Source organism: Arachis ipaensis, chromosome B8 (assembly GCF_059453495.1).
Source record: "Arachis ipaensis isolate K30076 ecotype BB chromosome B8, ASM5945349v1, whole genome shotgun sequence".
NCBI classification, from domain to species: Eukaryota; Viridiplantae; Streptophyta; class Magnoliopsida; order Fabales; family Fabaceae; genus Arachis; species Arachis ipaensis.
Window position 1 is genome coordinate 18,280,113 of NC_142443.1, and position 14,344 is coordinate 18,294,456.

At 33.8% G+C, this 14,344-nt stretch overlaps 1 protein-coding gene and 1 long non-coding RNA gene across 9 annotated transcripts; one reads left to right on the forward strand and one right to left on the reverse strand.

Annotated features, from left to right (window-relative positions):
* The first annotated feature begins 1,085 nt into the window (after positions 1-1,085).
* Positions 1,086-6,610, forward strand: LOC148547345 (uncharacterized). Its single transcript, XR_015896006.1, has 2 exons — positions 1,086-1,491; positions 6,391-6,610. It is a non-coding gene; the product is annotated as an uncharacterized LOC148547345 (long non-coding RNA).
* A 2,206-nt stretch (positions 6,611-8,816) lies between these two features.
* Positions 8,817-13,314, reverse strand: LOC107612028 (vacuolar protein sorting-associated protein 51 homolog). 8 transcript variants are annotated; one of them, XM_088497410.1, is made up of 14 exons: positions 12,981-13,314; positions 12,646-12,743; positions 12,411-12,550; positions 12,277-12,331; positions 12,092-12,199; positions 11,822-11,920; positions 11,638-11,715; positions 11,167-11,244; positions 10,957-11,058; positions 10,714-10,814; positions 10,278-10,628; positions 9,732-9,823; positions 9,579-9,597; positions 8,817-9,158 (listed from the first exon to the last, which is right to left on the reverse strand). In XM_088497410.1, exons 3-10 carry the CDS (start codon positions 12,464-12,466, stop codon positions 10,806-10,808), a joined length of 585 nt encoding a protein of 194 aa, XP_088353536.1. In that variant the 5' UTR covers positions 12,467-12,550; positions 12,646-12,743; positions 12,981-13,314; the 3' UTR covers positions 8,817-9,158; positions 9,579-9,597; positions 9,732-9,823; positions 10,278-10,628; positions 10,714-10,805. The 8 variants fall into 8 exon arrangements, with proteins under 8 accessions (XP_088353536.1, XP_088353537.1, XP_088353534.1 ...); XM_088497411.1 differs by lacking the exon at positions 9,579-9,597; XM_088497408.1 differs by having other exon boundaries at positions 9,732-10,628.
* Positions 13,315-14,344: the final 1,030 nt, after the last annotated feature.

Below are 14,344 nucleotides of genomic sequence, written 5' to 3' on the forward strand. Positions count from 1 at the left end.
ACCGGTCAGGTTATAAAAAACTGTCAGTTCTCCGATTTTCATCAAAATCGGACGATTCTACCCGGTTCTCTCCGATACTGTTCTTTATCCGGTCATATTACTCAACCAGACTGGCCAGGTGATCGCTTCATCGATTTTTCGATCAAACCGGTTGATTCGGTCCAATTCTTACAACTATGGAAGATAGAGACATGTTTGGGACTTTTAGGGCCAGTCCTATTTCAATTATTTTTTTTTTGGCTTGATTAGGGCCAGAGCCTTGTAAGATGTATTTTTTGTAATTTTAGAATTGTGGGCTAAAATTAAATTGAAGGGTTTAGGGGTAGCTTTAAGATTTTGGGTTTAATTGACACCACTACTTTTAATATTCAAATCATTAAAGATGACAAAATTATCATTGTGTCTCTTATCTCTGAAATAACAAAAATACCTTTCTAAACTAGTATCACTCTATTTTTGCGAGCATGATTGGAAGACTTTAGTTGTTAACTCAGATTCAATTTTTTATTCTTATTTTGATTTATTATATATATTTTTAATTTAATATATAATTTTTTAATTTTTTCAACTAAACTTTGTTAAATTTTTGTTGGAGCTCAATTACAACGTTCTAACGAGCAACGTTATAAAATAATTTTGGTATATTAGGGATAAAAATTCTATAACTTTATTTAAAGAATAATTTTCTAAAATCGGTTCTTGAAAATTTTAAAAACACATACTTTAGTTCCAAAAAATTTTATTACGCATTTGCATCTCAATTTTTAAAAAGGACTGAAATTATTTGATTTGAGTATAGTACTATATTTTTATAAGCAATATTTAATAACCAGTAAATATAAAAAAATTATATAATTTATACTTATATTTACTAAAATTTTGTATACATAAATAAATTTTATATTTATATTTTTTAAAATTTATACACATAAATTAATAAAATTTATTCATTAAAGATAATTTATTATTTATACTGATTAAATAATAATTAAAATTACTAAAAATTGTTAACTTCACAAATTTCTCTACTTTTATAATAGATTGCTCACGGATTTGTGATTGTTCTTGCATTGTATGTCCTTAAATGGAAAACTCTTGGGTGTAAAGATGAAATTAGGCAGCTATACCTAACATCACACAACCAACTCTTATAACAAATCCAATTTATTACAACAGTCCCAACATATATCCTCTTATGATTCACAGATCCAACACACTCTGTCCCAACATCATGATGATGATCATCCCTGTCCTTGGATTATTCTCAATCCTAAAGCACGACCCCCATCTTACAATCCCCACCACCATCAACCCCTGCAACCTCAATCTCACCCCCACAATAAGTCTACAACCCCCATCCTTATTAGTGATGCTTCGTTTTCGAATTTGGATTCGACCGTGACATTGTCACTGGGAAGAAAATGATCTGACTCCTTCGCCTGACAACTTGAGTTATACATGCACGAAGGAATCGGAGTAAGAATATTAGATGTATGTATCATGTTTTTTAAGCTTTCTTTTTAATATTTAAAATGAAAATTAAAAAGAGAACATGAAAACACCTTCTTCTTATTATTATTATTATTATTATTATTATTATTATTATTATTAGATGTTTATTTCAATACGATAATAAATTTGTGGTAAAAATTTATATTATTGTTTTCATGTGAAAATATTTTTGATATACATTTAAAATTGTTCAAATTCATTCTTATATTTTTCTTAACATAAATAATTTTTTAATATCTCTAAAATAATAAGATAACACACAAACTATTTTTAGTACATATTTAAAATTCATTTAAACTTACGTTTATATTTTTCTTAGCATAAATAATTTTTTAAACATCTAAAATTACAATATTGCTCACTAAATAATTTTAACACATCCCAAAACTCAATAAAAAATAATTGCGTTCATTATTATTGTTAAATAATTATATACCAGACTTAGAATAAAAAAATTAATTTTAATAGTGTTATTTTAATTTTAATTTAATTATTAGAGTTTAATTTTAGTTTGTTATTTTATTTTATTAATTTAAATTTAAATTTGAATATTCTAGTTTTAAAGAGATATAATTTTAAATTTTAAATATACGAGAGAAAATACTTGAGACGTAATCTAAAAATGATTATTATAATTATTTTATTAATTTTTTTTATAGATAATATAACCGATTAAAGTATGAATTATGTGAGACCCAAAACCTTTGAAAAGTCTTTTTATGAGTAAGTCTCAAATCATATAGTTATTTATAGCTTTAATTTCAGAAATTATTTTATCAGAGATAATTAAGACAATTTTTGATTTATTGGATTTGAGACGAGTTATGATTATTATCCAATTTTATAATTATTGGATTATTTTCTATATTTAAATTATAAAGTTGATAGTTATGAAATAATAAGGATTTTATATGATATGGACTAAATAATCAATATTTTAATATATTGATATTGCTATTTTGGAAAATAGAGAAATTAATTATATTATTTCTAAATTTTGGATTTGGACATTTTATTGAAAATAAAGTGTAAAATTGATGAGAACATAGTATTTTTATACACTATTATTGTTGAATTAGAATTTATTTCTAATTACTACATTATACCTATTTTTATGTGAAATTACTAAAATGCCCTTAACCCTAATTTACACAACACAACACTCTTACCCTTCTTCCTCACTCTCAGCCGTCACACCCTATCCCTCTCTTCCTTGCTCAGCGGCACAAGTCAAACACAGTTTTCTTTTCCATGAATAGAAGAACAGACGCAGAGAAAGAAAGGGGGAAGCAGGGAAGGGAGATCCGGAGGGAGGAAGGCCGTTGCCACCACGCCTCGGCGCCGCGCCACTGCGCCCTGCCGACGAATCCATGCTGCTGGTGCCACCAACGCTGACGATGAGGGATGGCTTGCGGGTGAGGGGGTCGCGGGCTTGTGGCCGACATCCTTGTCGCCGAGAAAAAAGGAAACCATCGGCGCCGTTCAAGGTAGAAGAGTGCCGCGAGAAAGCTACCACCATCGCCTGAGGAGAACCCGACGAGAGAGAGAGACAGATCGCAGAGAAGAACGCGACCCAGGAGCCTCTGTGTCACGCCGTCAATCTGCCGCCGTGCTGATGGACTGTCGCCGCCACCAAGGGTCCGTCGCCGTGGGCTGTTTTCGCCCTCAGCGTTGCCATTGAAGGGAGCTCACCGCCACCATCGCGTCACCTGTGTAGTCGCCAGCTCGTCCACAGGTCGCTGTGAAGTGCAGTCCGTTGCTGCGACACTGCTGCTATCGTGGCTATCGCAGTGTTCACCGCGTCCCTGGTCTGCCGGCGCCACTGCTGAGGGTCTTCGCCGATCTACGCGCCGCCGCTGTGCTCCTTGTTGCCATTGCTGTCAGAAGGTACCGCCAAAGCTTCTGGCCGCTTCTGCCGCCGAGAAACGCCATTACCGTTGCTGGAAAAGTATGCCAGTAAGGGGTTTAGTTGAGATTTCTGTTCTTTTAAAATTCTGGGAAGATTGTTGATACTGCGTGGTTGTACAGCTGCTATTATCAGAGATTCGAGCTGCCGCCATCGCTCGGAATTTAATGGAGCCGCTGCCGAGTCAATTTGGAGTTGTGGCTGCTTCGTTTTGTTATTTCAGTGAGTATTTCGATTTTCGAAAAGCCCTGCGTTAGTGCTCTGTTCTGTGTAAAAAAGTATTTGCGATGTTAATGGTTTTAGGAGTTAGAATCCGGTTTGCTTATGCCGCTTGTTGCTGTTTCTGCTTTCGAGAGAGCAAGCCGAGTCGGGTTCTGATTGCCGGTGATTTCGGGCAGAGCAAAAAGAGTTCAGTTGACACGCTTGGGTTAAGTTTTGCTTGCCGAGGTAGGGGCGCTTTACGAAAACTATAGTTTATTATTGGAATTATTACATATGGATACTGATGTGAGATATGGTGTATTTAGTGATTGTATCTGCCTTATGTATTATTTGATTGACTCGAATGATTATGAATGTTTGTTTGGCTGAATTATTGTGCGGCTTTGTGAAATGTAATGTTTTGGAGTTGATTCTTTAAAGGTTTGAAATATGAGTTTAATCCGTTGAGGATTGGTTTGAATTGAGTCAATTATTTTGATGATGTGAAAGATAGAATACTCTTGAAATTCAGCCTGGGTTGCTTTAATTGATTTGCTTTTGATAAATGACTTATCACTGAACTGATTCTTTAAAGCTTTGGAAATGAGTTGATTCAGTTGATATTGGTGTGATTTTGAAACGGTTTTCTTGAGATATGCCAATGAGGCGACTGTTGGATTTAACTTGATTTTGAATTGATTTTGGATTCTGGACTGTTGAAAAGGATTGTGGAACGGTTTAGTGGGGACCCGAACCGGGTGGCAAAGTCCAAGTTTTAGGGGAGGTACTGCCGAAATTTCTATAAAATCCGAGTCTTTATTGAATGTTGTCTGGAAAAATGATGAGTTAAAGACTTCTACTATTTTACTTGAATTATCAAGAAAAGAATGATTCATGCTTTTGAAATGAATTATTAAAGAGGAAATTGTGATTCAGTCTTGCTTCTTAAGAAAGGCATTGTATCTCTTTCAGAAGAAAGTTATTTAGATGAGACTTGTGTTTTAAAGCTGTTTGGATGTGAAAAGGGTTTATGCCTTTGAATTTGACTTGGGGGTTTTAATTAAAGAAGTTTCAATGACTTTGAAAGAACCTGAGTGTCTATTGACAAGTTTCATTTTGAAATGTTTTGAGAAAGGTTTTGAGTACTCTTTGAATTCTGAATTCTTGCAAGACTAAAACAATTTTTAACAGTTGAAATGTTTTAGAATTTGTCATGGGGGTTAAAGCTGGTTTTGCCTAAGTAAAGGAAACGGATTTGAAGGAAGTAAATGATTACGTGACTCGGTTTGGCTTAGATCTTATTTTATTACTCAAATCGGAAAGCCAAGGTTTTAATGATTTTAAATGAATTTGGCAAAATGAGTTATGTTGTTCTCCCCTAAGGACTTGGGACTCTGCCAAGGAACGTTTGTTATAAAATCCCATTATTGGATGGGTGATTTTGAATATCTCAAAGAGGCTTTTAACTTACCATGATTATGGAAGTTTTGGAAAGAGGATGCCGAGAGTGGCATTGTTTTAAAAGGGGAATTTACCTTGAGTAAAAGTGGCTTATGAGCCTGAGATAATTTGAGAAATGAGATCTTTAAAGCCAAGGCTGAAAAGAGTTGAAACTTGATTTCAAAGTAAAATGAATTGAGAAAATGATTTATGGCTTAAATGCCGATTTCATGAATTTGATGATTTTGAATGTGGAAGTGATGTTTTGTTGAGAGCCGGAATGGCTGTGTATGTTTATACATATTGATTGGTTCTGGATTGAACCGTGAGCCGGAATAGCTGTGTATGATATGAATATTGGCTGGTTCTGGAATGAACCGTGAGCCGGATGGCTGAGATGGATGTTGATCCATGGATGAGATTGATTGCATGTTTATGCTGAATCATTGATAAATGAGAATGTTGCACTTCCACTATCGGAGATAAGAGTTTCCCTGGGAGGAAGCAGTGGCTAGCCACCACGTGCTCCAGGTTGAGACTCGAAGCTCTTTTGACCCTATGTCGTAAGTGTGGCCGGGCACTGTGAAAGCCCGGATGAGCTCGCCCCCATAAATATTCACCAGTGATGGTGATGGATAAATATTCACCAGTGAGGGTGATGGATATGGATCATGATTATGATCAAGTTTATGATGAGTATAACTCGAGTTGGGGATGCACGACAGAGGGACAGTCCAATGGTTAGCTACCAGGACTTGTCGGGTTGGCTCTATAACCGACAGATGATATCATCAGCCACTAGGGACAGGCATGCATCATATGCATTTGTGTGACATTGGTTGGGTGTGCATATTATACTTGGTTTGCCTATGTGATTAATTGCTAACTGTTCTACTTGTAATAACTGTTTGTTTGTGCTTGAACTTCCTATCTGTGTTTGCATCTGGGATTCTGTTGGATTGTGGTGATTGGTTGTTGGTTGGATTGTTTGGACCTAGGGCCGTGGTTGGAAAGAGATGGACTGAAGGTTGATTTCGGTTTTGTGTTTCTGATTTTGAATAAAATTATGAAAGGCTATTTTGGTTCCGCATAGATAAACCATTTTGAAAGACTTTTGAGTTTTTGAGAATTGAACGGTTCTTCTTTCAAAAAAGATTTCTGACTTTACTTTTATTGTAAACCGTTGTTTTTGAAAAGAGGTATAAGACGGTTATTAATCACTGGTACGGTTTATCTTCACGTATCCTATTACAGTAATTCCTAAAAACCCTCTACTGAGAACCCTTTCGAGGATGATGTTCTCACCCCCCCCTACATTTTTTCCCTTTCAGGATATGGGCGCAGAAGTTACGAAGAGTTTATTTAGTTGTGGTTGAAATGCTCTGTATTGCTTTAGACTATTATTTGTACCCTCGCCTTTATCTTGAGATATTCTGTAAGAGGGATAGGAATTGTATTGTCTAATGCTTGTAAAATTAATTATATATATATGTGTATATATATATGGATGTACTCTTTATGAGCTTTTGTAAGTTGAATGGTATTTATGGATGTACGTTATCGAATGAAAGTATCTTTGGGAGCGGTATTGCGGTTTAAAGTTTTAAACAGGCTCATATTTTAGTATTAAATAGTATAAGTGTCGTCGTAATATCCGAGCTATCAGAGTTGCGCAGCCGGAAGCGTGAGCTTTGGTAGTCAAGGTGTTACAAATTATGATTGATACCTAGTTGCATTATTTGTATTTGTATTTGTCTAAATTTTATCACACCAATACATACAAATTTATTATCATACTGAACCAAACATATTATTATTATTATTATTATTATTATTATTATTATTATTATAAAAAATTTAGTCATTTTTGTATCATTTTTTTATGTGAATAGTGGATAAAGCTGTGGTTGCGGCTGCAGCTGGGTGCAAGCTAAGAGAAAAGGATTTCTTTGAGGCGTTTAGTTTATGGGTTCGACAATCGAGGTGGAGGGTTTTATTTTTAATTAAAATAATTAATAGTTTTTAAGTTAAGAATACCAAAAGGTTTATCGAGTAATTGCAAATAAATTGTGTTTGTCTGGACTAATTGAATTTGATGAATAAATATTGACTGTGAGAATGATTGAATTTGATGAACGTATCTGAATTCTTGATTGTTTGAATTGTGGCTGAAAATACGTTACGTTTATGCTTTGATTAAATGACATATGAATTAAGGAGTTATGAAAGTGAGGGAGGTTATGTCCGGGTTCTTGTAACCATAAATGAAAAGGTGGTTTTGGTTAATGTTAAATGTAAAAAGAATATGATCGGGAGGTTTTGTAAAGTTTGAATGAACGTGCGGCTTGTTCCTTTGGTCTTAATAGCAAAAGGTTTGAAAGAGAGCTGAATTTTATTGAAACAAGAGGCTTAACTTTAAAGAAAACGATTTGATTATTGAAAATTGTTTGATATTTGAAAATGGACTGATTATTGAAAAGAGTTTGATATTCAAAATGATTGAGAGATTGTTTGGTTGGGACCCTGGAAGGGTGGCATAGTCTGAATTTTAGAGGATATGCTGCCGAAATTTTATAATCTTTGAAACTTTGTTTGAAATGTTATTTTAAAAGATTTGGTTTTGAAAAATTAGATTATTTGAGATTTATTTAGTTAAGAAAAAATTTATTCTATTTGAATTCAATTTATCAAGAAAAGAATAATGTTTTAAATCCAATTTTTTGAGAAGAGATTTCGTTTAAATTATGATATGAGTTTGGTTTCATAAGAAAGAGAAGAATGAGAATGAAAAGTAAAGGAAAGAGAGATAATTAAAAGAATCTCTGCTACAGGAGAGCAGAGAACAAAGATAAAGGAAAACTTTAAGGACTGTTTGCCACAGGAGAGCAGATGTGACATTGTTTGGGTCTTAGTGCCAAATGTAAAGTGGGGACGCCCATACACTGAGAACTGTTTTTTAGATGTACGCTTATTGATTTGGAAAGGCACACTATATGCGGTCTAGCCATATGACTTATAAGCACACTGTATGCATCTGGAAAGCCATATCTAGAACTTGTCCCCGGGTAATGTCGGGAGCGGGTAGGCAACCGACACATGAGTTCATGGCCTGCATTAGAGACAGACATGCATCATGATATTTGCACATTTGCATTTAGTTGTGCTTGCTTGTTATATTTTTCTATGATTCTGTATGTGTTGTATTCACAACTAGAAAATGGATTAATACAGACAGATTTACAGACAGATTTAGTCTTTATTACAGACGGATTTTTGGTTACCGACGAATTTTGTCCCTCTGTAAAAGCCTCGTCGGAAATTATTTACCGACGGATTTTTACCAGTTACCGATGGATTTTCCCTCTGTAAATTCTCCATTCATTTCCCGAAGACGACGAACTTTTCGACGGATTTTCCGTCTGTAATTACAGACGGATTTTCAGACGGATTTTTCGTCTGTAATTACAGACGAATTTTCCGACAGATTTTTCGTCTGTAATTTAAACTTTGGAAAATTATCTCACACTCTGATTACAGACAGAAAATCCATCTGTAAATCCGTCAGTGAGAAAAAATATAATTTTATTAAAAAAAATTTCATTACAAAATAAACTTGTTTTCATACAAAATAAATATAAATTTAATACAAATTTTGTTCTAATTTATATTTGAATATTTATATTATTTCAAAAAATAAACAAATTCATCTTATTATTAAATTAAAAAAAAAGTACTATAAACAAACAAGTCAATATAATTCAAAACACAAACAAAGTATATTGATACATCAACTATAATAATAAGTAACAACCATACATCAACAAAGTGTATTGATACATCAACTATAATTCAAAACAAATACTATTGAAAAAAAGAAAACCTGTAAAATCTGTACTGTAGCATACACTAAAGGTGTATAAAACAATCTGCTCTTGTAGCTAACCACTATCAGAATTGCCTAAATATAAACATAAACCTAGTCTAAAATTAGGGCCAAACCGAGTTAAAGTTGTCCAATTCTTCTAAAGATCCATTCAATGTTTTCTCTTTCTCCTGGCGACGTGGGAACAACGAAGGATCCACATCCTCTTCTGCCCAACTGTGGCACAGAATGAGAAAACTATAATGTTAATACAGCTCAATTTTAACATATGATGCAATCTTACTCCAGTTAAGTTAATTAATCAAAACCAGTTTCAAAGTTTTATATTCTGTTTTTGTTCAATGATTGAAGTTTTACACTAAGAAAGGGCTAGATACAGAGAGAGAGAGAGAGAGAGAGAGAGAGAGAGAGAGAGAGAGAGAGAGAGAGAGTAGCATACCCAGAAATACCATCAGCAATAGCAAGATATTTTGTTTTTGTTCAATATAAATATATGCATGATATATGATTTGATGGCTATTTTTTGGTGTTCATGGAGTATCTTATATTTCCATTCTTTCAAAAAGGGATATACTTTTCTTTGCAAACTTGATGCCAAACAATATAATCAATTCATGAATTGATTTCAAAACTTACCATCGGCTCAAATTCAGGGCTAGACAAGTTGACAGTGAGGTTTCTCATTAACAACAAAACATGCAGAACCACAATAATACAAGCAAGTCAATTCCCACTGAACCAGAAATTGAAAATTAATTTATCATTTCAACTGAAAAGAAATTCACTTACATGCAAAAACAAGGGAAGGTAAGGAAGATGAATTGGAGAAAATTTACGAATGAGTCCACATGGATATAATCAAGTAGTCCTCCCAAATCTTGCTTTGACAAACTCAATCATTAAAAAATGTTATTCAAGAGCAAAAGTTAAATTAAAGAACAGATATATCATTTTATGCTACTAGGGACCACATAAGGATTAACTTCTTCGTCATTATCCTCATCACATATCCATTATAAATTTACTATAAATCCTAGAAGTTTTACTTTATTCGATAATAGTTGTTAATGATATTTTCGAAGTGCATCTATCTTTATCATATGATGCCACTAAGTTTCACATCTGAAGTTACTTGTGACAGAGCAGAGTTGTCAGCATGTCATTTAACAAAATGAATAAAAGATTCAATCAACTCACAATTTCAAAATTTATAGGATCTATTTTCTTCAGCTTCTCAACATGGTTATTTGTATCAGGATCCATTATATGAATTAGATGAGAAAATAGTTACAAACAAATGAATTAAATATTTTAGAAAGGGACAGTTTTTTGTACCTTCCAGCAAAGACAATAATCCTTTGCTGCTGCTTCTTATTTTGCCTTTTTGTATATCTAATAACTAACTCGTAGATATGCCTTTTTGTCCATCACTATGGATCTCTTGTTAACAAAATTGAGCTAAAAGGCTTACACACAATGCATCAAGAATCAAAATCAAGTAGGAACATAAAGAGAACCACCTGAGGGACATTATAGGTTGTGCTTGTCTTTTAGGAGCCAAAAAGAAAATAATATATATATATATATATATATATATATATATATATATATATATACTTCATGATAATATGCTCCACTTGAGAGAAATTTATAACACCTTTTTCACCTAAGGCCTTTGTGACTTCTCTGCAAAATAAATGAATATAGATAATAATTAAAAAAGAATAAAAGGATGCTGAAGATCAGAAGATAGAGATATGAATATACATACAGGAGTGTAGAGTCTCTAATGGATCCATTGAGATGAGCATGCAACTCCACCTTTGGCATTGACACCCACTACTCCATGTTCTTGTTTGTTAATTAGTGAATCTCACGGCAAGAACAAGAATGTAGAGAATAAGTGAAAGTGCAGAAACAGATGGAGTAATATGTATATTGAAACAGGGGGCTAACACTATATATATTTAGAAAAGCATCAGTACTTTAGAACAAAGATTGACAACTATTATACCTCTATTGGAATTGTAAACACACATGTTGATTTAGATAAATCATTCTTTTCGAAAAATTTCTCTGTACAAAGAAGCCAATTCTTGAAGCTACATTCTTTAGCCTGCATGAATAAGCAAATAATATTTTGAAGTTTTGGCTAAACATTAATGAATGCTAAAAATGAGATAAGTTTTGGCTAATTTTTAATATAAAAAAAGTCAAAACAAACCGGATATTCCAACTGCTTAAGGAGCAATGTAGCTTCAGCTCTCTTTTGTATTGATTCAGAATTTGAAAATAGCTTCCCCTGGTTAGAGGGGGGAAGTTATCCTTTCCAGTAAAACAGTAGAGATTTTAAGTTAACTATAATCTATATACTTTTAAGTCTTAGCCATGTTTGGAAGGATAGCTAATGTCAGCTAATCCTATTGAATATTATTGGTCAGTAAAATAGTAGTTGGTCACTAAATAAGACAGCATATAGCAATTCAACAAGGGCATTATATATGCCAATGTATAAGCTGATAAGGGAGGCAGAGAAACACAAATTAACACTTAAATAAAGCAAATTATAGAGGTATAGAAGATCAAACTAAGTCACAAGAGTAACAAAATAGATAAATGCATCTAAGATGGCCCCAGGCTTGTTTTGCTTGATTGGCCCAAGTCCAAAGGCTTGACAAAGGTGAAGGAACAAAACCTGCAAGTTTTTTACTATTGTAGCCATTGCTTCCTCAGAGGCTAGCTTGCAATCCCGGAAAGATGAATCTCCATATGCCTAAGACAGAGAAGAACAAACTAAGATATTTCATCTATGACTTTGATTTATATGTTTGCGAAAGTAATCAAGGAATAGAATTACAAGCTATATCATCCAAACTAACCATTAAAATTGGAATTGCTCCAGTGTAAAACCTAAATGCATCTGCATAAGCTTCCGATTTGATGCACTTGTTAAGTCTATCAGGAAAATCATATATGAACTATTCTTCAACAAGGATGAAAAATATGTGAGCCATATTTCTAGAACATATAATCATGCAATATTAGAAGTACAAAAAGTTGTATCACCAAACTAAAATACATGGAAACATAAGTATTGCAATGAAGAACAATGTGAAACCAGACAAGGACACATGTAATAGCTCTAATACCTGAACTTTACGGAGAAGATTGCAAGTAGGATGCAGCTTCTCTATGTGCTCCCTTTTGTCAAAAAGAGAAGTGTTAACGCTGTCACTCCTTGACTGCACAGACATTATCTGCAACAACCAGGGAAAACACACATTCCTATCAAACTCAATTCGAATCAGATTGAGTAAACTATAGCTACAACTACCTTCTCAAGAAGCTGCTCCATGTTTGTCTCCATCCCGGAAATGTTACTTTTCATCCTGCGTGACGAGAAATGTCATCAACTCCTACCTAAAGAGCCACACATATGTTTTCAGTTTTCACACTAAAACTAAGTACCTCTTTATAGTATCAGTAGCACTGATGAACTTGTTATAGTTCTTGTAAACCAGCATTTACAAGTCAGTGTCAAGATTCTTGATTTCAGCAGCCAGCTCAACGTGGCGCAGAAGCAGCCCTTCCAAATTGGACTTGTGAACCTTCACAAAATTTCCCAATTTAACGATTCCAAATCAAAACCGAACAAACAGAAAACAATCGCAACAAAATGCGAAGAGACTTGGAGGGAGGTTACCATGAGGTTCATGTAGTGATCGGGAGCGAAGGAGTTGGAGTTGATATCGTCGGGTGAGGCGTGCTTGGCGGAGTCGGTGCCGGTGGACATGGCAGACTCTGGAGAGTAGAAACTCTGAAAGTTAAAAACTATAGAAAGCAATGGCCTACCATGAATTTTAGGTCAAAAAAGCTTCGATTGCAGAAAATAATTCATCAAAATCAGAGTAAACCCACAGATACAAATAAAGCACAAAAGCAGAGTATGATAAACCTAAAACTGGCACAGAAAAATTGAGCCCTAAGATTTATCACGAAGAATAGAATCACAAAATCAGCATATATATATATATATACCTGAAAATTGAGATGGTTACAAGAAGAACTGAGAGAGCGAGTTGAGATTAGATAGAAGAGGCGCCAGAGGGAGCATATGCGATGAAAGCGGCGGCAGAGAGAGCTCTACGACCATGGGAGTAGATGTGATGACAGCGGCGGCGGAGGGATCTCGTGCGACGCAAGGAATGACAGAGAGAGACTGTGCGACGCAACGGCTCGGCAGCGGCGGAAGAAGCAGAAGTAGCAGCCACAGAGGGAAGAACTAGCTCATGCTATGGGGAGAAGAAGATCTGAAGCTGCTCGTGTTTCATTTGGAAGAAGCTCCTCTTTCGTTTAGGTTTAATTCAATATTTTCGACAGAAAATTTTAAATCCGTCTGTAATAATTTATTAAAATGTACCGTTTCGTTTACTTAATTACAGACGGATTTTCCGTCTGTAACCATTTCTCACTGAAAAAAAATAAATTTTTCGACGGAATTATCGACGGATTCTCTTTTCCGTCTGTAATTTATGCTAATTCATTTTTTTGGTTTTCCGACAAAAAATCTCTCTGAAATTCCGTCTGTATTTCCGTGGGATAAAATCTGTCGGAAATATCCGTCTGTAATAACTAGTTTTCTAGTAGTGTATTCGTTTCTCTTTGTGCGCTATAGTTATTATGTTTGTTGTGGGTTTCGGTTGTTACTGCTAACTGGAATTTTCTTAAATGACTTAACTTACTAAGAACTAACCAAAGTCTTTAAAGTGAGTTTTAAAGAGTTCTAAAGGTCATTATTTAAAGTTAAAAAGCGATTATTTGCAACTTATTTCTTTACTCTCACGGCATTCTCTGTCCCCACCCTTTCAGTGGCATAGGTTTGAAGACTTAGTATGAAGTTGCGGACGATTAGCAGGTTTACCTATGATTCCTGTCATTTTTATAGAGTTCTTTCGCCCTTGTTGCTTTAGTTTCTAGTTTGTCCAAAGGGATAGGTATTGTATTCAAGTTTTATATTAAATTTATTTGTATAGAACTTATTATTAATAGTATTTATGTGATTATTATTATTATTTAAAGATCTTTGATATGTAGTTTTAATTAATAGAAACAAAATTTTGTGGAATTTTCTTAAAAACTGAAACGCGATACCAACGTAAAGGCTCAATATTAAATAGATAATAAAGAAAAATGGGTTAGTAACGCTTTACTTTTGGTACGATCATGACGTGCTAAAAGTTAGAGTGTTACACATATCTATCATTATTAATACTTTATCATTTAAAATTTTTAAATTTGAATCCTCTAAATTTTATTTTTAAATTAAAAAGATAAAAAAAATAAAAAAATTATTAAAAAATAAAATATCACACTTTATTACTCGTTCAAATAAAAAAAAATTT

What these genes read in the sequence shown, in the direction of transcription:
- LOC107612028 (XM_088497411.1), bottom strand. Translation starts at nt 12,466, where the DNA reads ATGCTGGTTTACAAGAACTATAACAAGTTCATCAGTGCTACTGATACT. An exon ending in ATCTTCTCCGTAAAGTTCAG is followed by an intron (nt 11,921 to 12,091) that starts GTATTAGAGCTA and finishes GTTGAAGAATAG; the next exon opens with TTCATATATGATTTTCCTGA. An exon ending in GAGCAATTCCAATTTTAATG is followed by an intron (nt 11,716 to 11,821) that starts GTTAGTTTGGAT and finishes TCTCTGTCTTAG; the next exon opens with GCATATGGAGATTCATCTTT.